General features: G+C 33.6%; 1 protein-coding gene across 2 annotated transcripts in view; it reads right to left on the bottom strand.

The window, feature by feature from the left end:
• The window catches only part of LOC149409406 (thyrotropin-releasing hormone-degrading ectoenzyme-like), a 98,269-nt gene that overhangs the window by 37,635 nt on the left and 33,445 nt on the right, over positions 1–27,189 (bottom strand). For both annotated transcript variants that reach the window (XM_089649946.1, XM_089649944.1), the window contains exon 2: positions 7,857–7,955. In XM_089649946.1, coding sequence (XP_089506072.1) covers positions 7,857–7,917 — 61 coding nt within the window. In that variant the 5' untranslated portion in view covers positions 7,918–7,955. The remainder of the gene's footprint in view (positions 1–7,856; positions 7,956–27,189) is intronic.

Raw genomic sequence — 27,189 nt, 5'->3', positions numbered from 1 at the left:
ATTTATTAGAAGTCTTTGTGAGTCATAAATATTCGGTTTCACCATTACCAATACGTAACGCTCTCTCATTGTCATTGTAAGCACGCTTATTTAGAGAAAAAAAGATGTTCTGTTCTGGCAACATTAGTTTCTATTCAGATTTAACTATTTGCATATTTCATTAATCAATCACGGGATACAATGCTAGTTAACATACTTTATTTAACGGTCAGTTGGCAGAAAATATACCAAATCGGGGAGATTTGTTTGGTTTTTTTTGGTTATTTTCATGCGTGCGTGATTCCTGCAACATTATTCAATGTGGTATACCTTTATAAATAAAGGTTGATAATATCTTAAGCCATTTTGAAAACGTCTTCAGAACACCACGAACATACATAATACTATCGTATGATGAAGAATTTTATTAGAAGAATGTTGAAAAGAGACCCACCCCTTTTTAAATTCAACGATGGGTACTTACTTTTGGTCAAATTGTTCAAACATCTCCAATACCTGTCTTTTTAAAGCATGTCATCATTTTTTTGGCCTGTTGGGACTTAGAAGTCGAAAGGTCTTTTCATTGATTTTGCTTTTAATTTCCAGTCGGAGAAGTATTTATATAGTTATAAGAGTACGCCATGACTGCCCTATATAATGCATATAGTTTCGTTGCTACGAGTGGCGTTCAGCAGGGGACCAATCCTCTTTTTGTTATTTGTTGATGATGTTTTATATATTTTAAATGATTTTCATGTCCCAATGTTTACAGTTGATTTAAAATTATTCATGGCAATAAGAAATGTTAATGATTGCCATACATTGTCAAATAAATTGTCCAAACTTTTTTACATGGTGTACTTACAACTTACAACTCAACATAAACAAATGCCAAATTGCGAAGTTTTATCGATTAATGAAGCCTTAAATTTATTTTTATTTTTTGGAATAACTTAGTAAGTAAAACCTAATATTGTAATATTTAATTATTGAGGACAATATTAGCGATTCCTAAACGAAAATCTGAAACAGAAAAATCAGAAAAAGATACGGTTACATCTAGGACTCGAATCCAAGACCCTTGCCTTGCCGGGGCACCGCTCTACCAACTGAGCGAATGGGATCCTATCTCCTTCGGTCATATTTAACTGTATCATACTTCGAATAAGAACTACCAACATATTCTTCATTTTTCTCAACTGTCAACTATCTTCATGTATGATCGCAAGATTCTACCCGAACTAAATGCAATCTAGACAGTATCTTTAGATAAACATCTTATTATAATTTTAATGTGCCACCTCTATTGACTTTTCTGCAAGTCTAGTCTCTTCTTTCTTCTTCTTCAGTATCATACTTCTTATTCGAAGTACGATAAAGTTAAATATGACCGAAGGATATAGGGTCCCATAAGCTCAGTTGGTAGAGCGGTGCCCCGGCAAAGCAAGGGTCCTGGGTTCGAGTTCCAGATGTGACCGTGTTTTTATATGATTTTTCTCTTTTGGGTTTTCGTTTAGGAATCGCTAATATTTTCTTCAATAATTAAACATTATTTTTTTATTACTCCATAAGTAATATTTCGTTAGTTTCTGTCTCTAAAGTTAATGTCTTGGGTACATGGATTGAAGGGAAACTCAATTTTTTTAATCATGTAAAACGAGCGAGAAACTAAACCCTTTTGTAATATCAATAGTATCAAAAAATTATGTACATCACTATTAAGGAGTCATAACGAGTATAATTATACAGTTTGGTCTCCAAATGATGAGGTCCTTTCAAACACGATTGAAAGAATCCATAATAAATTCTTAAGATACGTAAATTTTAGATTGCATGCATGTAGGCTATAGGTGACTATAATGGCTATTTATATTAACCAGTTTCAGACCAGGTATCTCTACAATATCTACACCTGTCGCACCTGGATAGGAGTTCTCCTGGTTATACTGATTCAATCGTATCGTACCATATTAGAGTAAAACATTATATAATAATATAACAGACTAGAAAGAGACGTAGGAAGGTTCATCGGTCTAATACATAGAATACATCAATGGTCTAATACTATTATTGATTAATGGATCATCTAACAACACTTAAGAACGGTCAAGTGTTTAGATGGATATGTATGGATTGATATTGCTATTAAGAATAACGTAGACAAACAGGAGGCACCTAGTAATATCATACCTCTGTTCACATAACAGCTGACATAACTCAAGCCTGACATGATATGTCAGGTGTTCTCTGACCTTTCGAATGACCTAGCGGCGCAAAAATATAAAACGATTATTAGTCCGATTATAAGGTCACTTGTTAATTCCCGCAAGATGCTTAAAAGTGGCTCTAATTGCGTGTGCTCACGCTCTAGAAATGAGACCCGATATTATAATGATCCAATAGAAGTAACCATTAGGTGATGGGCGGATATTCCATAACCATAAGAATTGATAGCAACGAATTATTATAAACGCTTTTGGGTGACAAGTCACAACCAGCTACTTACGAGTAATAAAATATTGTGATTTATTAACGAATATTTGGTGCCTGCTTAAAAACTTCGTTTTGAAGCTAATTTCAATTTTACCACCAATATAATGTCGGACAATAACAAAAGCTTTTTCGCACCGTTAAAATTGAAGTGTGCAATAATATACCCCTAGCAATAATGATCACTGATCAGTTTTTTTTTTTAAATATTGTGGTAGGTACCTATAATTACATTCTAAAATTATTTACCAGTGGCGTGCTCTCCACGAAGACTGGAAAGCTGTGCCTACCTTAAGAAAAACGAATCATTAAATATGTTTAATACACTTGTGAATATTTTTTTTCGCAATCATTCATTATAGATAACTTGTTTCTGTATGATAAATTTACACTTTTTAGTAAGATAATAGCTTTTTTAAAAATACTCATTGCACAATTCACAACTTCAAAACTAGACACAGTCTACATATGGCCATAGATAAATGCATGCCACTGTGACATTAACATATTTTATTATGTAAGGTGTCAAGTTCAACGTTCAATTTGATCTGATTATTTATTGTATTTTTTACGTAATCCCAAAAAAGTTAATCTTCATTCTTCCAAGAGGAAGAATTATTTTATGTGGGTTCTGTTAACGAGCAGTAACTTCAAATATATGATTTGATTATCCACCAATTAAAAAAGAATGATCCGTCAGTGCTCAGAGTCGGTCGTCCTCCTAACCTATTTTCTTCCCGATGGTACTGCTTATTAGGAGCAGCTAGCGATATGGCATATTGCAATATGGTAGATTGGGGTAACTGGAGATTTTTTCTATCAATATCTATAATAATATCTATCAGTCTAAGTCTGCGTACTCCTGCTGTATAATATGCTGGGTAACTATGCCGTTGGTATCGATCAGCGCCCAGTAGAATAGAAGCAGACATTTGGATGAGGTAACAATGCCGACGCTTTTAGTATCCACAATGAACACGGCACTACTAACTTATACAAATGGTATGTTTGTTGACGTTTTAAAAAATTAGCGTAAGTGGACCAAGGCTGTTTTTCGTTCCCGAAATATGATTCATATAAACATTTGTTGGCCCGCTGAAAGTAGCTTAGGACCTCCATGGTTCAAAGCCCGACAGGGAAAATTATTATTTTATATATCGTCTTTGTATGGTCAGTTAAGCGGACGAGCCAATAATTATTTCAAAATGTTTGTTAACGTTTTTTAGCACTTTCAGTTGAACGGCACAAACCGCATTGACTTGGTGCTTTCAAATTTAAAAAATGACCATTGATACCTTGCAAGCATTCGCTTAGCGATCGTAATAATCTACCCGTTCATAGATGGCGTTAATTTTAATATTTTATTAAATCATACATGTTGGATGTTATGTTTTCCAATATTCAGACGAATTATTCGTTTGCGCCCGCTACAAATGCAATATGAATATTTGTAAATAGTTTTGTCATTATACTTTCAAGAAAGACATAAAATAAACACAATATTGTATCGGTGATTCAATCTAACAATCATGAATAAAATAATAACTACGAACGCAAAAAAAAGAACGAGAAGCGAACAAGACCATTTAGAACCACTAGAGGGATTTTTGGTATATTATGGCAAGTTTGGAAAAACGTTTTGAGCGATCGCTTGTCATAATTTGCCGTAGGTTCTATAAACCTAAAAATTTGGGATGAACGGCCAAAGCTGGATGAATTCATGTTGTTTATATGTTACCTTATTAATATGTTTCCCGTATTAAATTAATTAAATAATATGGGAAATGTACTTAAGTGAAAACCTATTATTGGTTAAACAATTAACACTTAATACACCATACTTTGTAATTATTATAACTGTTGGTTTTCCAAATAAAATAAAATAAAAATAAAATATATATACAACGATTGGATTTATTTATATTCCTAAATACGAAACAGCAACAGGATACAATACATAAACAATATTAAAACCACTAATTACTCGCCTGAAATATCCATACAAATTGAAAATATCTCCCGAGTAAAATAATAAATAAATGCCGCCGACGAGAATTGAACCTGCACCTTCTAATGTGCTCTGGACTACTGAGCTACGTCGGCTTATTCCCAACCCGCCAAATAATTCAATAAGTACAAGTACTTCAAGCTACAATTACTGCTTATTAGTTATTGATGGAAAGGCTTTGTTAGTGCTGAATTTCTCACTAGATGGCGTCGAGATATATTATATCTACATTTGTTGGTGAAGTATTTTGACTTGTCAAATATTATTTTTTTAATGATCAACTAATTTTTATAAGACAAGGTTTTTATGCATAGCACAAAGGATAAGAAATTATTATAAGCATTAATTACTCGCCTGAAAAATCCATACGATGAAATTAGATTGGATGAAAATTTGGAAACCTTGTCTTAAAAACATTATAATAATTAAAACAAAATAACTTTTTTTGAATACCACTATATTATATATATTTCTTACCAACCGGTTTCAGTTAAACCCAAACTTTCATCAGGGTTTATAATAACATATTAAAAAGGTGTATGGGTACATATAGTTGAGGTGGAAGAGGGAGAGGAACATCAACATTGGTGGGGGGTGGGGGCGTGGAAGCCTTAGGTAAAAAAGAGGGGGTAATTTAATATATTTTTATAAACCCTGATGAAGGTTCGGTTGGAACTGAAACCGGTTGGTTAGAAATAAAGGGGTTTTCAAACAAAGTTATTTTATTTTAATTATTACAATTATGTATACCCTCAATGTGTTTACTACAAGTGGAAAAAAAATTATAAACATTAGTTTATCATTAAAAAATAATGATACAATACAAATAATTCTACGGCAATATCGCGTATGTGGTACAACTTTTGCATAGACGCAAACAATACGAAATCCTTTTTTTCTAACATAAAACAGAAGAACTGCGCTTAAATTACTTTTTTATTGAAGAAATCTAAAAATTTTTTGTCCCTCCTGAACATTTTTATCTGGGACTTTTTGTTTGGAGAACCATCACTTCACTGATTTTGACGTGTTTAATGTCAATTTGGTGAATTTTTGTGGACTAGATTTTTTTAACTTATATTAATTTAATTTTTTCATATTTTTATCATGTTCAATATTATATCTTATGTGATATATATGCTAAGTACCTATGGTGTAAAAGTCATCTGAGCGCTAAATAAATAAACAATTGTATGCATAGAATAAATGTGAACAAAAGAAATGAGATGTGGGCGTGTTTCGTGATCCAAAAGTCTAACCATTCTTTGGTTAAATTTCAAATTCAGAAATTCGGTTTCTCAGTACAAATTTAAAAAACTAAATGGAATAGCGAGTACGATCTCAGGTATAAAGACAGTTGTGACATTGGTTTCCACTTAAATCTCTAGATTCCATCTATGGAAGGCATTTCTATTTGGAGGTGTGTATGTATTATCTATTCAGTGGTTCTCTTCAATGTGTGTTCTAAAAATAGAGTAATTAATAGTAATTATACAAAGCAGTGTCTAAATCAGGGGTTCCCAACCTTTTTGTACTGTAGAGCACATTCTAAAATATCGGTAGGGTGGCGGGCACCACCTATTTTTAATCGAAAAACTCGGGGCAGCAATCGCAATCAAAATGACAACAACGCGGTTCCAGGCGGGGAATGCTATTTGCACATCACTCCTTGTACACGCTGAAAAGCCGAAGTGAGCCGATGATCGCTGAACCGATCGGGACGGTACGAGCACGTGACTACTGTCAGTTTGGCTGTCAGAGCCATGCTAATTGCTTCACTGACAGATAGAGCTGGTAGAGTCATGTGCCATGTGTTTTGGCGCCTTCGGCGTTTATCGGTTCAGTTCGTGGCGTTCGTTCACTTCGGGTTTTCTGCGTATACAAGGAGTGATATGTGCAAATAGAACTCGCCGTTCCAGACTAGCGTGAAGAGTGCAGTCTGGCTTGCCGCTAGACAGGTTGCGACAAGTACTGTCAGCAAAGGAACCACTCATACATATAATATCGCAAACATACGAACGTATTTAATATACCTAGGACTCAAAAAAATTAGAACTCTTACAAATAAATAAATATAATTTACATTTTTAATTAATGTTTATGAAAAAATTATGTCAATGTCGAATAGTGGCGGGCACATATGAATCGTTCCGCGGGAGCCATGGTGCCCGCGGGCACGGGGTTGGGAACCCCTGATCTAAATGTAATCCCTAGGCAATTCTAGGCGTAAGCCCCAATCAAATTAAAAACAACCCCGACTGTGATGATTACATTAGACTAGTACATACCTAAATATATAAGTACTCGTTGTTACTACCCGGCTTCACCCGAGTTTCAATTTGAGGCGGTTATGGATATCACCGCCTCAGGAACTATTAGATAACCAACGTCCATAGGTCACCCCAAGTGGTTCGCTACGTTTGATAACTTAGCAGGGGTACGGGTGAGGTTTTTCCGGGTGCCTGCCGGATCAGGAGGTGGTTGAGGGAGAACTTTTGACTTCTAAAGCAGAACTCTCTCGGAAATCGCCTTGCACCGCAGTGGGAGGGATGGAATCATACGTTCGTCACTCCTGGACACACTGACCCCCAGTTTCCTACCCACCCCTCATACAATTTTCCTTTTAGAAGTCCCTTCCATACGAAATTTGAATGGAAACCAATGTGTCATTTAATTCAACCGTCCAGCGGTCCGTCTCACTTACACTTGTCTGACATCGTAGATCTCCATCCCATTTTAATTTCGAAAACAGTTTTGCATGGAAACACAGATCTTGATTCTTGCTATTATTTATTCCATGATTTTATTCAATTGAATAATAATAATATATTTCATCATTATCGGGCCTAGTTTTATGCTTTCCCAGAAAAAAATCTGCATAGTTTAGTAGACATAGAAATATCGATGCATGTTAAAATTGATTTGAGATTTTAACGGCCAAAAGTATTATGGTGATTTGTTTTTGGGGTATTATGCCGTGTTGCGCTAACTCCTTCTTTAGCCAACGTTTCTGACAGCATTGCAGTGACCATTATCAGGACAGATGTGTAATTTAAATTTTGAATAATTACACATCTGCCCTGATGTTAAAATTGCTTTCTGTGACCTGGAATATATAACCTCAAAAAATATGTGCTAATTTTACTACACCATAGCTCATCGTTTGAGAGTTTTTATGTTTCATATAAACGAGTTAAGTATTATTTTAGTACCACGTTTAAACAGTTGGCATTAACAAAGATTTACGGCGTGTTATAATGTATATTTTTAAAACTTTTCGTTGACCTATAAACACCAATCATAAAAATAGCTGCAAATTACGAGATACCAGAGCTCAAATTTTTTATAAAAATTATTATATTGAAAAGTAGATACTCACGGTCGCTAACGTCCAGAGTGTTGTTCTGCAGCGGCTCCCGGTAATGCTGTAGTTCTGCCATGTTGGGTTTGGCTAGATACACTCAGTATCACCCCGGCACTGCAAATAACAACATTAGTAGCTTAAGCATCAAGAGGCGCAAATACTTTAGTAGAAACAGGCTTTATTCAAGGAGGTATTCATCGCTAACGTGAATATGAGTCATTCGTGAACGAGTCGCACAATAGAGCTAGCTCTTTTTGATGAACCTTATTCGTACGACTCCCGATAAACCGTACACAATTGAACAGTAACTCTTATTTTAAGGAAATGTTTTAGAAAAATAGTGACATTAAATTTATCCAAGTATTAATTGTTATTACATACGCAGAGATCTTAACGGCTGATAATTCAACATGAAATATGATCTTAAACTTACTAACTATACAAACGAAACATTTTGTCAACTAGGTAACTGAAGGAAACTCAGAATTGCATCATAAAGATCATAATAAAAGTTCCCATAAGGACGTCAACAACAGAAATTTTTAAACACTTTGACGTTCCAAATATACAGAAAATCTATGCCAAAAATATTCTGGTGCATCACCTCAAAAATGATTTACAGGCAAACACCTTACATACTCATAAAACCAGAGCCAAACAAATAGAGATAATAAATATACCAAAGTGTAACTCTACTTTTGGACAAAGCAGCTATGAATTTTTAGCAGTAAAGGTATATAACAAACTCCCACTTAGTATCAAACAATTCAAAACAAAAAATAACTACATTAACGACATTAAATCTTGGATTAAGGAACTACCGGATAAAGAACTTACTAGCATACTTAAAACATCGTCGTAGAAGTTAATGAAAATCCTTGCCCAAAACATGAAGTTGAATCATAGAAGTCGCTGAAAACTTCCAAAACCTAGTCTCCCTCAACACAGGATCTCGTAGTGAGGAGGACTACGAATATAAATATACATATTCTTGTAAAAATGTAAAAAAAAAATTTGGTTATAAAAAAAAAAAAAAAACTGCGTGGCTGCGTGGCTGCGTACCGGTACCAGGAATCGTACGATCATTCATACGCCTACGCTGGGTAGCTGGGAGCCGTATCGTGCGAGTCGTGTCAGGCAAGCACAGTATGCTCAGTATAACAAAAAGAAGATTTTTTATAATGAGACTATCTCCAATTTTTTTATATTAGTTTTTCGATATCTCCTAAATGACAAAGTTTTCAAAGTGAACTTGGATTAAATGACTGCTCAAAATACCAATCACGTCACGAGACACAAATCAGTAAAATGGTACAATTAGCAATTCGAATGGCAGTACAGCGTTCTGTCGCGGTAGTTATTTTGTGTACCGTGACGTCACACATTTCAGCGTAATTCTCCCAGAATATCAACATTTTGATGGCTTGTTAGGAATTGAACTCAAAACGCTTGGGCGGAACCCAAACGCGATGCCAACTCCTACACTAACCGGTCCGAGTTCAAATAGTTAAATCCCTTTTATTTCAATATTACAGTGGTTTAGATCTAACAAGAATCTGTTGGTTATATAAATTGGGCTACAAACTAATGTTGATGGAACCCTGCATAAAATACAACAAAGAACAAAATTCACGTAATACATATAGAGTAAAGTAATATCAAACGGCAAATTTCACAAATCGCAAATATTCAGTATTACATCGGATAAAATAAAGTTATATTCTGTAGGTACATATCAAGTAAAGTAAAGGGTAAGAACTGCGCAGTGAAGATTTGAAAAAGACATGACCTAAGTTAATAATAGGTCAAATATTTGTGTAAGCTTTTGCTTTATTATAAATTATAATATCGATGACATATTTGCTAGGGATTTTAAATTAGGAATGAGTATGGGATATGTTCTTAAATTTTGACACCTCGAAATTCGCACACGTAAAATGACGTATTAGAATTCGAAGTATCGTAGGTCAAATAAAAAAAACTAAGTCAAAATGTCTTACAAAACTTTTTTTCCGTTTTGACTGAGGATTGAGCATTCCTACCCAAAAACTGGAATACACAACTATTATTTTTATATTTATAACCTTCTGATATGTATATATACGACAGACTGATATTTAATGCGTATATTAACAGCTATAGTGTCTACGTGTGTGTGTACGATTGCCACCATTTTATAGAATGCATTGTCGATGACAACGAGTCGAATGTCGGGAAATGGGTTAATTTCCAATTCCATATCCCTATTCCGATTTTTTTAATTTTTTTTTAATGTTTTTTTTATTTGCATTCGTTAAAAAAAATTCAAGTACATGTATTTAAATACAAAGTTTTATTTTATATAATAATTAAACAAGCATATTACACTGGTCTATCTGCCAGGTAACAGTCCAACTAGTCACATCGACTCTAGCTATCCAATACCGATTGATTTCTATGTTTTTAGTTGATAAAAAAATTGTCAAAAATGTCATCGGAGACCAAAATATCACTCCAAATAATATATATATTTTATTTTGTGGCGGAATAGCTTATTGAGTTAGCTCAGTGGTAGAGCAAAGCCCCGGCAAGGTTGATGTCCTGGGTTCAATTCCTAGACGCGACAGAATCTTTTTCAGACCTTTCTGTTTCACATTTCTTGTTTGAGAGTTTTTAATATTATATTCAATGTTTAAATATTACTATTTGAGGTTGTACCCAACAACCTATTCTACTATTAAAATATTAAATATTCAACCTAGACTTAATCAGTAGATGTCGCATATTTAAAAAAATGATACCATTATCCAAGACAGTATTTAAATTGTAATTAAATTCAGGTAGAATCTTGCAAACATGTAAGATAGCATCGATAGTCGAAGTTTAACACAGTGAAATACGATATAGTTTGATAGGGTCGACGTAGCTCAGTGGTAGAGCAAAGCCCCAGCAAGGCTGAAATGTTTCACGTTTTCGTTTGAGAGTTGTAGTTCTTTGAGAGGCAATACCCTATAATAAAGCCATAATCTTAACGACGTAAGTGAAGCCGCCGTGCTCAAAAATACGCGACACGCAGCTCTGCTGTATTGGACAGAACTGCGGTTGAATTTTCCCTAACAAATCTATAAAATAAAGAAGAAATCTTAACGACATAAGTGGTGAATTCATGAAAAAACCATATTCGGCTGGCGGCCTGGCGTAATGGTTGTATACGGTCCAATTTGCCCTAGCACGCCCAGTAACTTGATCTTTCCGTGGGGTTTATATTAATTATTTTTTATATTCCTCGGAATGTTCCTAATTGATCGTCTAGAAAAATTAAATCTAGTGCTTACCGTTAACTTTATTTTTTTTAACAATAAATATGCAATGTTTAAAAGTCATACTGTTTTAATTTATACTATACTTCCATTAAAAGCATTTGCTTGTGGATGGAAGAGGAGTGTTCATATGCGAAAAAATAATAAAACTAGGTTACAAAGTAAAAAGAATTAAAAAAATAAATTCCATACAAATTATTGTATTTGGAAGGAAGAAAAAAAAAATATAATGGAGGATAAATAGAGTATAGTAGGATGATTTGTGAGATTTTAAAGTGAAACTAGGAGAATCAGTATATTATTAAGGGTTAATTCCTGTTAATCCGTAGGGATCCCTCTAGAAATATTTGAGATTTTAGTAATGCGTTCATCAGAATTAATGCGAATCATGTGCGCGCATCTCTCAGCGAACACTTACGGTGTAAACCATAGTGCGAACAATAAAACTAAAAGTAAAATAAATAAACGGGTAGCGCTCAAATTAATCAATAATGCTGCAGTGAAAAAAATGCAAAAAATATCTCGCTAAAGACAGTGAATCAATCAAGTTCAACGTCTGTGGTGGAACGTTCCATAAATTATGTACAAATTTAAACAACGCTAGCGTCGGTAAGGAATTTATTTGCGAAATCTGTGATACACAACTAGCGATAAACGTGAACGCGGGTGATAACGCAACCGTGAACATACGAGCCGAGGGCAGCGGGTCACATAGTTCAAACCAAGAAAATATCCCAGAAATGAAGCAAATTCTGAATGAAATAAATAAAAAAATTAGCATTATGTACATTATGAAAAAAGATATGGAGACCCTCACACAGTCTATTGAATTTCTATCCAACAAATACGACAAGCTAATATCGCTACACTTGGAATTGGGTAAAAAACTAATAGAAAACGAGAACAAACTTAATGAAGTTATAAACAAAAATATATACCTAGAAAAATGTAACAGAGCACTGGAACATAGGATTCAAGAGATTGAACAAGCAGAAAAAAACTGTAATATTGAATTGTTTGGTCTGGAAATGAAAATATTGAAATATCCATTAAAAAAATTGAGGAAAACTAAACACCAATTGCGACAACATTGAAAAAATTTGGAGACTTCCAAATAGAACAGACTCCAAACCGGCTATTGTAATAGTGAAGTTCTTACGTCAAAGATACCTAGACGAGTGGTTACAAAAAAAGAAAAGCATACTGACAAAGAATGATGTATAAGAAAATGGAAATAACGGCCGAATTTACATCAACGAAAATCTCACTAAAGAAAAAGAAAACCTCCTGTACATCACAAAACAAAAAATGAAAACAAAATTTAAATATATATGGGTTCAAAATGCAAAAATATTAATAAGAAGTGAAGGTGAAGGCAAAATCATCCACATCAAAAATGAAAGTGATATAAATAGATATATTTAACAATAAAATAAAAAGACCTCTTGACTCGGTGTTTTTATTTTATTGTTAAATACACTTATTTTATCAGCTATAAATTCACGTCATGGAAGATTCAACACTATTTCAAACTCATAAATTCATCAAATGCTATAATTTGGATAACTGAATAAATGATACAAAGATCAAAATGAGGTTTGTGGCTATTCACCTAAATATAAGATCACAAAAAAAGAATTTCAATTTATTTATTGCACAAATTAATGACGTTTTGCAGTTTATTGACGTAATCTTTCTAACGGAAATAAATACTAAAAATGAAACAATATCTATGTTCAATATTCCAAACTTCATCGCGATTGCAAATACTCGAGAGAATAGAAGAGGAGGGGGACTTATCATGTACGGTTTCACCTCTTCCTCACACTCTATAAATGCTGGCGTCCCACAGGGATCGGTTCTGTCTCCGACTTTGTTTTTGTTGCACATCAATTACCTTTTGACATGTGCACCGATTCATTGTTACGCGGATGACAGTACAGTTTATGATAGCTTTTTGTTCGACAAGCCCCCAAAGGGCACACAAACTCCAACGGCGCGGAGGGCTTTGAAGCAGAGAATGGACGGTTATCTCGAGAGTATTTCCTCCTGGGGTAAAAATAATCTCGTCGAATTTAATGTTTCAAAGACCCAATCCTGTCTGATTACGTCTAAAAGGGATCCAAATGATAATTTAGTCTCCTTCAACGGAAGCAATCTTCCGAACAGGCATTCCATTGATATGCTTGGTGTAACTATAAGTGACCAGCTCAGGTACGGGGGCTCCATCGAAGCCAGAGTAAAGTTGGCCTGTCAGAAGCTGGGCGTACTGTACAATTGTACAAGGTTCGCAGATACTTTAATAATACACAACTGCTGACCCTGTACAAATCGCAAGTGCGCCCTACTGTCGAATTTGGCAGCCATCTCTGGTCCGGAGCCCCTAAATACCTGAAAAAAACCCTTGACTCTGTGCAAAAACGGGCGGTCCGTTTGATAGATTCCCCAATCTTAACAAACGGACTGCAATCTTTAGAGCACAGGCGTCAGGTAGGTATGCTGTCCTTGTTCTATCGGTATTACAATGGAAGATGCTCTGAGGAACTAGCGTCATCGATCCCTTCGGCACCGATGCGTAGTCGGGATACACGCCAAACGCGCGCCCAACATTTGTACACAGTTGACATTTGTCACATGAGAACGGGTCGCTTCTACGATTCGTTCTTACGTTCAACAGCTCGGCTGTGGAACGAACTGCCGGCCTCTGTGTTTCCTCCCTCCTACAACATGGGACTCTTCAAGACCCATGTTCACTCCTTCCTCTCCACAAAAAGACCCTCCACACAGCATCCCCAAAGATGACATAGGCCCTGAGGGAAATTATTTTCTTCAGGGCCTCCTGTGTGGAGTTAATATAAAAAAAAAACATCATTCTTTTAAGGAAACAAACATTTCTTTTAAAAGCTGCGAGACAATCTGCGGAGAAATAACCACCGTTTGTCAAGATATCATAAACATACTTGCAGAGATGTGCAAAATGGGTACCCAAAACCATTTGAAATGCAAAATGGAAATGGGTCAAAACTTTTCCATTTGAAAATGCAAAATGCAAAATGGTTTTTAGAAAAGCATTTCAAATGCAAAATGCAAAATACCTATTTTCAAAATGCATTGAAAATGCAAAATGGTTTCTCAGGTCAAACAATTAAAATAAGTATAGAATTTTTAAACAATTTTGTCATTTAATAATGGATATCAAAGTAGAACAAACATATTACATGATGGTAAATCCAAAAACACCACGACTACAGATTATGAGACCACAAAAAATTTGCGCGGGACTAATGTTGCCAATGTAAAAACATAGAAACTGCTATTGGGTTTATAAAAACAGTTTATTTTTAAACAAGTTCTGTCGTGTAATTATTATTACGCGTGACAGCTGTTTCGCCCTCTGAAGGCATTATCAAATTGTCTATGAAACTATTACGCGTAATAATAATTACACAGAACTTGTTTAAAAATAAACTGTTTTTATAAACCCAATAACAATATTATTGAATAAATAAAAAAATAAAATTAAAATGGAGTTCTACAAATTAAACTCGATAACAATAAATAGAAACTGCTATCTAACATTTAATATTACAGCGTCATGGCCCCATGTTCAGTATTTGAATCAGTATTTTTTGTAATGGTATCACTCAATTGCCAGGGCTCCTACCAGGGAGCAACTTAACAAATGTAAATTATCTCTCATAGCGAGGTAGGACCGACTGATATTTGGGGGTTATGAAAAAAGGATGAGTAGAGATAGTAGGAAGAATGTTGCAAAAAAGCATTTAAAATGGAAAATGCATTGAAAAAGCATTTAAAATGCAAAATGCAAAATGGTTTTTAGAAAAGCATTTAAAATGCAAAATGGAAAATACCCATTTTGCATTTTGCATTTCCATTTGAAATGGATTTATTTGAAATAAAGCACATCTCTGCATACTTGCAGTATATCGTCCGCCGAGCAGCAACAAGAATATATGTATATCTGAAGAAACTAAAGCAAATATTACAAATGACCTCATCTGATTCAAATTACTTGTACTGTGGTGACATTAACTTGAACTTATTGGATACCAAAAATAGTGTAATTACAGAATATCAAAATCTACTCAGTGAAAATGGTTTAGAAAGTGTAATATTAGATTTTACCCGGGATGAAATATTAAACGGAAAAAATGTTTATTCATGTATTGACTATATTGCAATACGTAACCGTTATAACACTGTATTTTCATGTATTGTGACTAACAAAATATTCGATCATTATGTAACAGGAGTAGCAATTAGGAAAGAGGTACTTACAAAGGATTTAAATAAAAAAGGGAAATTATTGATAGTAAATTGGTATATTCTAAATTAAAACTAGTAAATAGGGGAAAATGTTACAAACTGAATGTCCCTCAGAACTGTACTATACTTTGAAAAATATATTTGATAATATTTATGCGTCCTCGAAGAAAGAAAGATCATTTGAAAATAATCTTAGGCACAGCAATCCGTGGGTTACTGAAGAAATTAAGAACATGATTAAAAAAAGAGATCTTTACCGAAAATGTAAGAATAGCCCAAATAACCCGGTATTTCGTTTAGAATATACTCGATATAGAAACAAAACAAACAAACATATTAATATTACTAAAAACGCATTCTTCAAAAATGTAATAAATAGCTTAAACGGAAACCCGAGGAAAATCTGGGACGAAATAAACAATCTAATAGGAAAACCTAAACAAAATCTAGATAAAATAATCTTTCAACATGTGGGAAATCAAGGAAACACTAAATTTTTATTTGATAAATTTGCTACAACATTCGTAAATGAAATAAAAGACATAAGACACAATTGTACTACAAAATTCTTAGATCGTAACATGTATACAAATCCTGCTATTATGTCAATGAGATTTAGACCTGTAACAGAAAAAGATGTAAAAAAAATAATTAATGATATGGATGTTAAAAAGTCAGAAGGCAACGACCAAATAAGAATTAAAGACCTGAAGTTAATTGCTGATAATATAATTCCAGTCCTTACTAAATTAATTAACCTTTGTGTAAATAAAAGCATCATGCCTGACGAAATTAAAACATCCATCATCAAACCTATTTATAAATCAGGAAATCACAAAGATTTCACAAACTGTCGACCAATTTCGATTCTCTCGTGTATTGATAAAATTATTGAAAGAGCTATCTTTAACCAAATACAATTTTTTATAGAAAAAAACAGAATCATAAATCCCATACAGTACGGATTTCAAAAAGAAAAAAGTACTACACAATTACTTTCTAATTTTACTGACCATATAAATTGTCATTTAAATGAAAAATATTACGTTGGTATAATTTTTATAGACTTTATATTTATAAATAATAACTATATTTATAAGTAATATATTCAACATATTTAAAGTTTTCTCCATTATTAAAAATTAATTCAAATCACCGAACAATGATTAAAACCATTTTTTTATTTTATTTTATTATTTAGGAACACCGACAGATTTTTTTATATCTTTAATTAATAAACATAAAATTATAACAACAAAATAAGGGTCAAAATTGTTAATATTAAATAAAATAAAAATAACATAGGATATAACACAAATAAATGACAACATATCAATTTTATCCTGACTGACAACACCAATAATCACTAATATATGTATATATACCTACTAATTATTAAAAAATATAGCTATGGTATATTTTTTAAATGTTCCTAAACTACATGAAAATATGTCAATATCATTAAAATTCTTATTATATACGTATAATATAATATAATATACTGAAGTAGCTAAACCAGATTACCTAATATCGTGCACGGGCAGCGAGAGGTTTGAACCATCGACCTTTGGATGGAAGGCGAGCCCTCACCCACTCGGCCATCGAGTTTAATAACAATAATTCAGTCAATAATAATGTTCGACTTCAAGGAGACTGGAATGTGGGTGAAACAGCTCCAAATAACTTTGGTATAAATACTTGTTGACGTTTATTACTATTATTATTTACGATCGTTCAGCTATTATGACATAGAATATTATAATAAAATTGTAGGTTATAATACTAAAGTATTTTAATTTATACAATGTCAAATTAAATTAAATTAGATTTTTGCATTTAGTCGTCTTGTTAAATATTATTATTTATGTGCGTATTCAAACGGAAGTTGAACAATTTGTAAATTATTAATTAATTATATGCCCTTCCCACTGACTAGGGCTTAGAGCAAGTGAGGCTACAGTACCACATATATATTTGAATATGTAATTATTATGCATATGATATTTAATTATATGTGATAATGTTCAAAATCATAAATATTATTATATATACTGTTTTATTATTGTTACTTTTTACAATACCTCATTAAATGTAACTTTATCTATATTCTAAATGTTAATATTGTCTAGAATATTGGAGTATTTATATATTATAACAGTTTTATGGAGACAAATAAATAAATTTGGAAATGTTTGGAAATGGAAGAAGAAAGAAAAAAAAGTGAGAACGGAGGAAAATAAGGGGAAAAATTCATAATAAAATAAATTGAAATATGAGATCGATTAATTTGTCAAATAATTTTATTAGTAACTTAGGCAAAGTACTACCCGGTAAGACAGATGATTTGGGTTCAATTCTCAGTTACGATTTTTACCTTTTCATTTTTCTTTGAAGTTTGTTAATATTTCCTTTTCAAATAATTAAAAAATATTGCAATTAGATTTATTTTATAAGCTTCAATAAGTTATTGACATTAATTGAATAAGGGTAAAGTTTACTAGTGGATCCCCATATTTAGGGGTAGAAGCGAAAATGCGGAAATTCGAGGAGGGGAATGAGATGGGATGCGGAATATTAGTAAGCATGTTAATATGAATACCGGTAAATAGCCTGGATACACCATAACGACGTGCCAAAGCATTTATCCACGGTTGATATGACTTACGATAGCGGGTAATTTTTAGGTCTTGTGCTCAAAATTCTTATATTTCCTAAAAATCCTCATAAATTCTCAGGGCAGCCTATTTGTAATAAATATTATATATTTATTTTTCGGAATAAATTTATTGAGTAAAACCTCAAATTGTAATATTTAAATATTGAAGACAATATTTATTCCGAAAAATAAATATTCATTCTAGACTTGCAGAAAAGTCAACAGATGTCGCACATTAAAAATAAAAAATAAGATAGGTTTATCTAAAAAGACGCTGTCTGGATTGCATTTAGTTCGGGTTGAATCTTGCGATCATACATAAAGATAGTTGCCAATAAAAATGTGCGATGAAAAAAAAAAAAAGGAAAAAAAAATTGAAGACCATGTTAGTAGTTCTTATTCGAAGTAATATACCGTTAAAAGTGACCGAGGGGAATAGGGTCCCATTAGCTCAGTTGGTAGAGCACTGTCCCGGAAAGACAAGGGTCCTGGGTCCGTGTCCCAGATGTGACCGTTTCCTTTTCTGATTTTTCTTTCAGATTTTCGTTTGGAAATCACTAATATTGTCTTCAATATTTAAATATTATATAACTTCAATATATGGTAGGAATATACAATATTATGAAAAATAGCTAAAACTATTTGAAGCTAGACATTAGAGGTAAATCGAAAAGTACCACTTCCAAAATTTTAATAACTTTTACTTCAGTGTATTCATTCAATCTTTGAAATGGAAGCCACTTTCAGCGACCGACACACCCCATGGGGTGATTTACCTTAATTTCTAGCTTGGGGTGTGTCGGTCGTTGAAAGTGGCTTCCATTTCAAAGATTGAATGAATACACTGAAGTAAAAGTTATTAAAATTTTGGAAGTGGTACTTTTCGATTTACCTCTAATCTCTAGCTTGGGGTGTGTAGGTCGCTGAAAGTGGCTTCCATTTCGAAGATTGAATGAATACATTGAAGTAAAAGTTATTAAAATTTTGGAGATGGTACTTCTCGATTAATAATAATAATAATAATAATATCTTTATTTAGGAAAGTTTACACATTACAACTATATATACATATTATGGTGTACATTAATTTGTAACTTTATTTAAGGTTATAAATTTAACCAAAATGAAGAACTATTAATACAAACATAATATTTTGAAGGTAAATAGAAAATAAAAGCACAGTTGTGGTTTCTCAAATACCGCCTCACTAGGCTAGCCTGTGTTGAGGCAGAATTATTTGTGTTAGTTCCTAATACCATTGAACATACCTATACTTGTATTAAGAAGTATTCGCTCAATAATGTGGTGGTAATGTGGTGACTTCAATAACTGCAAATTTGGGTGAATGCACCGGTAAAGGCCCTATTCTTATTTTTAATCTAAATTTTTACATTATCTTTGTAATTTTTTTGTGAATCCCTTTGTTTTATGCTGTCTGGAAGAATGTTGTAGAGTCTTGTCGCAAAGTATTTAAAATTTCGTTGACCAAACGTAGTATGTGTTTTCGGAATTTGTAATAAGATTTTGTTATTGCTTCGAGTACATCGTGTATTTGAACTTTTTATGTAGTAATTATTTATATTTGAGTATAGATGAGTTAGGATAGTTTTTGCATATAGCTGCCGAACATCGAATACATTCATAATATTAAAAATTAGATTCGAGTCTGTAATTATAGGTAGCCTTAGAATTATTTTTAAAATTGTTTTCTGAGCCTTTATGATTGGGTCTAGTGCAGATGAAGTGCCGCCTCCCCATGCTATGATACCATACTCAATAATAGATTGGCAGACTGCAAAATAAATCATTTTCAGGTCTTGAAAGCCGAGAAAGTTTCGTATGATTCTAAAAAAGTGCATGGTTTTTCTAATTTTGTTTGCAATTATTTGGGTATGAAGGTTCCATTTGAGATATGGATCAATGGTGAGGCCGAGGTACTTCATCTGAGTAGAGCGCTCAATGTAGGGGCACTGACAACATTCATCGGAATTCAAACACGAGTGTATTCTGATGGAGGCATCATCAGGAGGTTGACCAGTAATATTAATACTAGGTGTGACATATTTAGTTTTCTCTGTGTTCAGTGTGAGCGTGTTTATATCCAACCATTTTTTTACCATGCTTATGTCCGTTTCAGCTTTTTTGTAGACAGCTAGCCAAGTGTCAGCTTCAAACAGTAAGACGGTGTCATCGGCAAAACTAACGATTTTCCCCTGAATATTAATGTTGCATAAGTCGTTTATATACAACAGGAACAAAGACGGACCTAATATACTACCTTGTGGTATACCGTAGTTAGATGAACAAGTGTTGCTAAGTATGTTATTTATTTTAACTTGTTGCTTGCGCTCATTAAGGTAACTTTTAAAAAAGTTAAGTTCGTTTCCCGTAATACCGATTTGTTCAAGTTTGTTTATTAATTTACTGTGTGATATTGTATCAAAGGCTTTGGAAAGATCTAAGAAGATTGAAATACATTTTTTCCTTTTATCAAGGTGTTTTACAATGAAATCTGTGACAGCGGCAATAGCGTCCGAGGTGCTCTTGTTTTCTTGAAACCCGTATTGATTTTCTGAGATCAGTTTATGGCTCACGAGGAATCTTACCAGCTGTGAGTTGATGACTTTTTCAAATACTTTTGATAGGCTTGTTAGTAGGGTTATTGGTCGGTAATTATTTATATCAGTCTTGTTTCCTGTTTTATGTATAGGAATAACGATACCTTGTTTAAGATTTGAGGGGAAGTGGCCCTGAGTGATACTAAGGTTTATTAAATGTTCTAGGGGCAATGCAATTTACCTCTAATCTCTAGCTTGGGGTGTGTCGGTCGCTGAAAGTGGCTTCAATTTCGAAGATTGGGTGAATACATTGAAGTAAAAGTTATTAAAATTTTGGAAGTGGTACTTTTCGATTTACTTCTAATCTCTAGCTTGGGGTGTGTAGTAAGGTGGAGCGGTCTAGTATGGAGAATTTTTTTTCGTAATATAGAATTCGGCATACGCGGGATTGGTGCTCCGTTCAGTACTTATCTTAAATAAAAATATAAAAAATATTTATTTATAATTACGACATCGCCACCACTTTTAATTTTTGATAAAAACACTAAAAACACCAATAATGTTCTCCCGATTCTTAGAAATGCTTATAATTATGTAATCAAAAAAATTGAGTGTTTATTTATTACCTATGATATAATTGCATTATTATTTTATAGTATAATTATAAAGAAGGACTGTAGGAACAGTTAAACTATTCCCACACAGCAACGAATCCTTCTACCCCAAACGCGTATCAAACAGAGTGAAGTGTATCGCGTATCATCTTGGCGAAGTTTCCGATCCGCTAGACATTATCTAGTAGATCGGGGTACTGATGCTATTCCTTTTTGTAGTTTAAACTTTAGACTCTCAAAAAAAATGTGCTTCGTCTTCAATTCCTCAAGAAATAATGCAAAGTGAAGCACAACCAAATAATTCTCACCATGAGGTGAACGACTTCCCTGTTGTTGCCAGAACACTAGACAGATATTGTATTTCAGATGAAGCAGGAGCTGCAATTGTTTTTGCTTAATTTCACAGAACGATACATCTCGCGTTGTGGATAGGAGTAAAATTCGTCGAGCTCGAATGAAAAAAAACTGCCCTTACTAGTAAGCCGTTAGTAATCGATTCCAATCAATTTGGTTTATACTTTGACGGACGGAAGGACAAAACTTTAAGCATGGAGGACAACCGGCGAAAAATAATAACTGAAGAACACGTTTGTTTAGTTAAAGAACCAGGTAGCGAGTACATGGGACAAATTTCATTAAAAACCGGAAAATCTGAAGCAATAAGTAATGGAATTATTTCATTACTGTCTTCGAAAGATATTGCTTTGGAAAAAAATGTTGCAATTGGATGCGACGGAACTGCAGTTAATACGGGGTACAAAGGAGGTGTTATTCGGCGCCTTGAATCACATCTCAAACGGCCTTTACAGTGGATTGTCTGTCAACTACAAGCAAACGACCTCATTTTGCGACATCTCTTTAAGAAGATCGACGGAACCACGTCTGGACCGCAAAGTTTCACTGGAATTATTGGTAAATCTTTAAATAAGTGTGAACAACTTCCTGTCGTGAAATTTAAAATCATTCAATGTTCATTACCAAGTATGACAAATACACAGGATTTAAGTACAGATCAGCTGTATCTACTGAAAATGTGTAAAACTATTGACTCCGGATTCTGCAATGAAATTTTATCAAAAACAAATCCCGGTAAAATTGTACAATCCAGGTGGCTCACTACAGCGAATCGTATTCTTCGGCTTTACATTTTTACCCTAAAACCATAAAAAATATGGTAACTTTAACGACATTTGTATTAACAGTTTACATACCTATGTGGTTCAACATTAAGACCAAACCATTATGTCTTTCCGGTGCAAGGCATTTACACGAAACAATAGTGCTTTCACGGTATTTGCCCAGTGATTTAAAAGATATTATTGATCCAGTAATCCAGCGTAATGGCTTTTTTGGGCATCACGAAAATATATTGTTAGCCATGTTAAACGACAACCGAAAATACGTAAGAGTGTTGGCGTTGATAAGAATATTGAAAGCTCGGCAAATGAAAATACAATCAGACTTTGTTCGTACCTTCAAAGTGCCTGTTTTTGATTTTTCAGCAGATGATTATATTGATGTTATAAAGTGGGAAAATATAACCGAGCCACCACTAACCAAATTTGTAAGTGACGAGACAATTTTACAAGCCATTAAAGATCACACGATAATTGAGGATGTCATACTACCAATGATAAAGAATTATCCTTGCCACACTCAAGCTACAGAGAGATTATTGTAACAGAAGCCTCAGCCGTTGTTTGTGGACCCTTGAGGCGAGATGGATTAATAAAAACAAGGTAAGAGTCACGACACCTTATGCCTATTTTTAACACCAAAATGCAGTACCGTTCATAGTAACTTTTGTAATTTTCAAGTTTTCAATGCGGTAAATAATATATGTACATATTTTTATTTCCACTATTTGTTCCATTCTAACAGTCTACGAATGTATTATCTGTAAAATAAATGATAAAATACAAATTTTATGTGTTTCTATTTCTATAAATACTTAGGTAAAATCGTGAAAATGATAAAATATAAAGCTTTGGCGATGTCCAGGTATTGTGAATATATTTTTTTAATTATTTTTGTTGTAATTGTTAATATTTGGAGCATCTTTCCCAACTACGTCGATTTCGAAATTCTCAAAAAAAAATCACTCCACCTTAGTGTGTAGGTCGCTGAAAGTGGCTTCCATTTCGAAGATTGAATGAATACATTGAAGTAAAAGTTATTAAAATTTTGGAAGTGGTACTTTTCGATTTAAATAACATTTTTAAAATCGAAAAAACGGTGTTTTCACCGCTTTGCCGTAATAGTTTATCGGATCTACTAGTTCGTTAGTGTGCATCCATCCGTACCTGGTTCACGTGTCTATATTTTTATAGTTTTATGACTGCATGTATAGTACATTATTTCATAGGAAGTCACTGCATTCATGAACGGACAGAAATGATGTTTGTCTATCGGAACCACCGTACAGCTAATCCCTAGAAATATGATCTACACCTATTTATATAAAATATACCGTTTACACCAATTTATTTACAACAGAACTTTCGACTAATAGACTCAAATCAATAACATTGATTTTCTGCTCGAGAAAGAATTTTAATATCCTAAGAAAACGTTCAGAAGTAAGGAAAAATAAGGTTAGTTAAGGAACACGAACTCGCCCACAACACACTTCTCTCAGTTGATCTCTTCAGTGTCGGAACCATAAGTGACCCTGGCCGTGCGTCCCTGTGCATCCGAAATAGGCATTTTTACCGGAATAACTCGTGATGGAATAACTGATGATGGTCGTAACATTATTTATCACCGCCACGTGACACCCATACTTATTCAAATCGATGGCCGCTGCTCTGTGGTACCAAGTAAATAATCAAGTTTTGGTAAATGAATAACATATTATGTAGAAACTATGTTTATCATCCGATTTAACCTATTGCAAAATATCACGAGTAAAAATAAGACTAAAAAAATGAAGGTTAAGTTTATACGGAACTTACCGATGCAAACATGAAAGTATCTAACATTTTAAAATGGATAATTTTATATTATTGGTAAACGGGCAACTCAGGATCGTGTTAATTCAACACACTTCAACAAACCCTTGAAAAATTATATAACTACATATTATCACTGATTAAAAAAAAAACTAGGTTGAATGGGTTACGTTAGGTTAGGTTTATATGCTTTTTTCATCACTTTTAATGACTACGCCATTTTGTAAGTGTTCTTTTTGTATATTGACTCCACACAGTCATCTTTAGTAATGCTGTGTGGAGGGTGTTTTTGAGGAGAAGAAGGTGTCAAAATGGGTCTTGAATAGACTTCTCACGTTACAGGAGGAAGGAAACACAGAGGCCTGCAAATCGTTCCACAGCCGAATTTAAAGTCAAGAACGAGACTTGTTGTGGGTATATTCAATTGCCACTAAAAACGAATTGTGTAATAATAAAATTCAACACTGAATGAGTTGATTTGCCACTGTCCTGAGTTGCCGTGGAACAATATTTTTGAAATTACATTTAATGTAATTATTACCAATAATAAATATCTATATATCACAGATAAATTGAAAAATAATGAAAAATATTGATCAGGGAACATGTTATTATTTAATAGTACCTAGAACATAGAGCTATTATTAGAAGCGCTACTGCTTACTAATATCTCTTCGAAAGTTGTTCCTCTATTAGAACGCGATAAGCGGTGCGCGTAGAAGTGAATCGGTAGTTTTAGTTAAAGCGTTGGGAGAGTTGGAGGTCAGTTGTGTGTCTATCGGTGAGGGTATTAATAAACAGCATTCCTAACAGAAAGCCTGATGAATATAACCAGTCTACACTAGAAGTCTCTAATAAATACATTTCTCAGCAACTTCAGTTTTTTCTCTATCATTGTTTTAGCTTTAACGTAGAAATATTAATGTTCAAAGCCGCAATAACCGTAAAACAGATATATTCTCATAGCTCACAAACAGTGAGCTATTTGAATATACAATAAAAGATTTTAAACATGGATTTTTTAAGTCCAATCTACTATTTTCAGGTCGCGATATTATTTCCATCGTGAGCTATGAAGCTTTGCAATAACTATTTAAATATAAAAAATCGTGTTTCTAATAGTTCTTATTTTTTTTTTGGTACAATATTTTACATTTCATAGTACAATTCAGTAATGTTGGCCTGACTGGGTGGCTTATCCGTGCTAAGGCCTTCATTTTATTAGAAAGTGTGTTGGAATTTCGGATTTTCTAGATTCCTGTAGTTAGGTAGGTAGGTACATAGTAAATCTTGTCAAGTATAAAATATTCAATATAGAATCTACTAATTAGGTACTAACGGAGTGGCTGTAGGTTATGTCGATAGATCAGTGGTTAATAACAACTGTCTGGATAACAGAATTTTCCGAATTTAAAAATATTATTTCAAATGTGTTTATCGGATAGTTGCATTGTACGTATTCTAGTATTTAATTTATTATTGTTATAAGAGGGGGAGACCAATGCATTCATTGGTGGTTATTTGATGAACATATGAGGAACATACTTAATGATTATTAAGTAATGCTTTAAAACAGGGTTCGTAGAAATTAGGACTACAGGCAGAGGCGGTTCCTTGGTACGTGCATTTGTGCATTGCACTGCTTGTCTTCAATCTCCACATAACAAATTACAACGACATCTGTGCCCCAGTGATCGATGTAAGAAATTCGTAATTCCCGTCAGGTCATTATTTGAGCTATCTTCTAGTAAAAAAAATCCCGCGCAAAAGCAAACGGTCGTGCATACCCCGATATGCACAAAACCAACTTTTACCATACTACTAAAACAGCGTCGGGCGGTATCGAGACAGCCCGAAGTAGCCGAAACGGTGACATGGGCGAGACAGATTACACTCTTAACGTCAAATTACGTGTTAGAGCAGTGCAGATACATAACCCATCCGTGCATTATCGAAGTGCTTTGACGGCGAGTGAATTTTGCATCACTTTGATCATGCGTAATCCAATGCGTTTGGAATGGATTCGCTTAGAAATACTAATGTTCAATGTTAACGCAACAACATTAACACATTGGAACTCGTTCGCGGTGAAATCAAACGGTTTCGCTATATTTTCAACGATGAATGAGTGTCCTTTATTTTCAAGATAATTTTGTATTATTTAATCAGTTATTTTACAAATATAACTTAGAAGATAGAATGAATTGCAGTAGGTGTTCCCATTCTTAATTTGCTCCACCTAAATTACAGACTAGGTACATTTTAAAAGTGAAATGCACTGCTGGTAATTACAGTCACGGGCCGCGTCTGACTACAGGGTGTATCAAGAAGTACCTACCCGTAATATTCGAGATATTTTGAAAACTGGAACGCATGGTGGAGGGTTATTATTGAATTTTGAAGTGTAGATTTTGATAACTTGACTGTTCAGATGTCAGATCTACTCATCAAACCAAGCAAATAATCAAACGGTGGCTTGAAACGGCTTTAGTCGTGCTTGGTGATCAGATCTCCAAGTATTTCCTCTTCACAATATATTCACAATCAAAGATATTATATTTCCTCCGGTTCGGGGACTAGCTATTTATATTTTGTTAACTTAGATTAAAAAAAACTTTATAATTGTCTTCACAACACCCAGACCTGCGGTTTTGACGTAGATATAAAGTGAAATAAAAACTGTAAATATCTCACTACATTTAACTAAAGATAAATACACTGTTATAACAGGAAGAAAGGAATGCTGGATTTTTTATAAGTCACTTGAGGTATTCCCATTTTAAACCGTGAAATGAACACGATGGATTCACAGAATTTGAACAATTCATCAAAAATTTCGAAGTTTATATTCAAGTTCTGTGAAAGTCCTATTAGTGTTCTGTTATTATCCAAGTACTAAGTAATTAAATAATAACAGAACTTGGGTAGAACTTTCACAAAAGTTGAATCTTGAATTGTTCAAATTTGAATGAAATCTACCCGT

This window comes from Hesperophylax consimilis, chromosome 31 (assembly GCF_061612785.1).
Source record: "Hesperophylax consimilis isolate HC1 chromosome 31, BYU_Hcon_1.0, whole genome shotgun sequence".
Lineage (NCBI taxonomy): Eukaryota > Metazoa > Arthropoda > Insecta > Trichoptera > Limnephilidae > Hesperophylax > Hesperophylax consimilis.
Note: the sequence above shows the minus strand (reverse complement) of the source record. Positions and strands in the feature narration are given on the sequence as shown.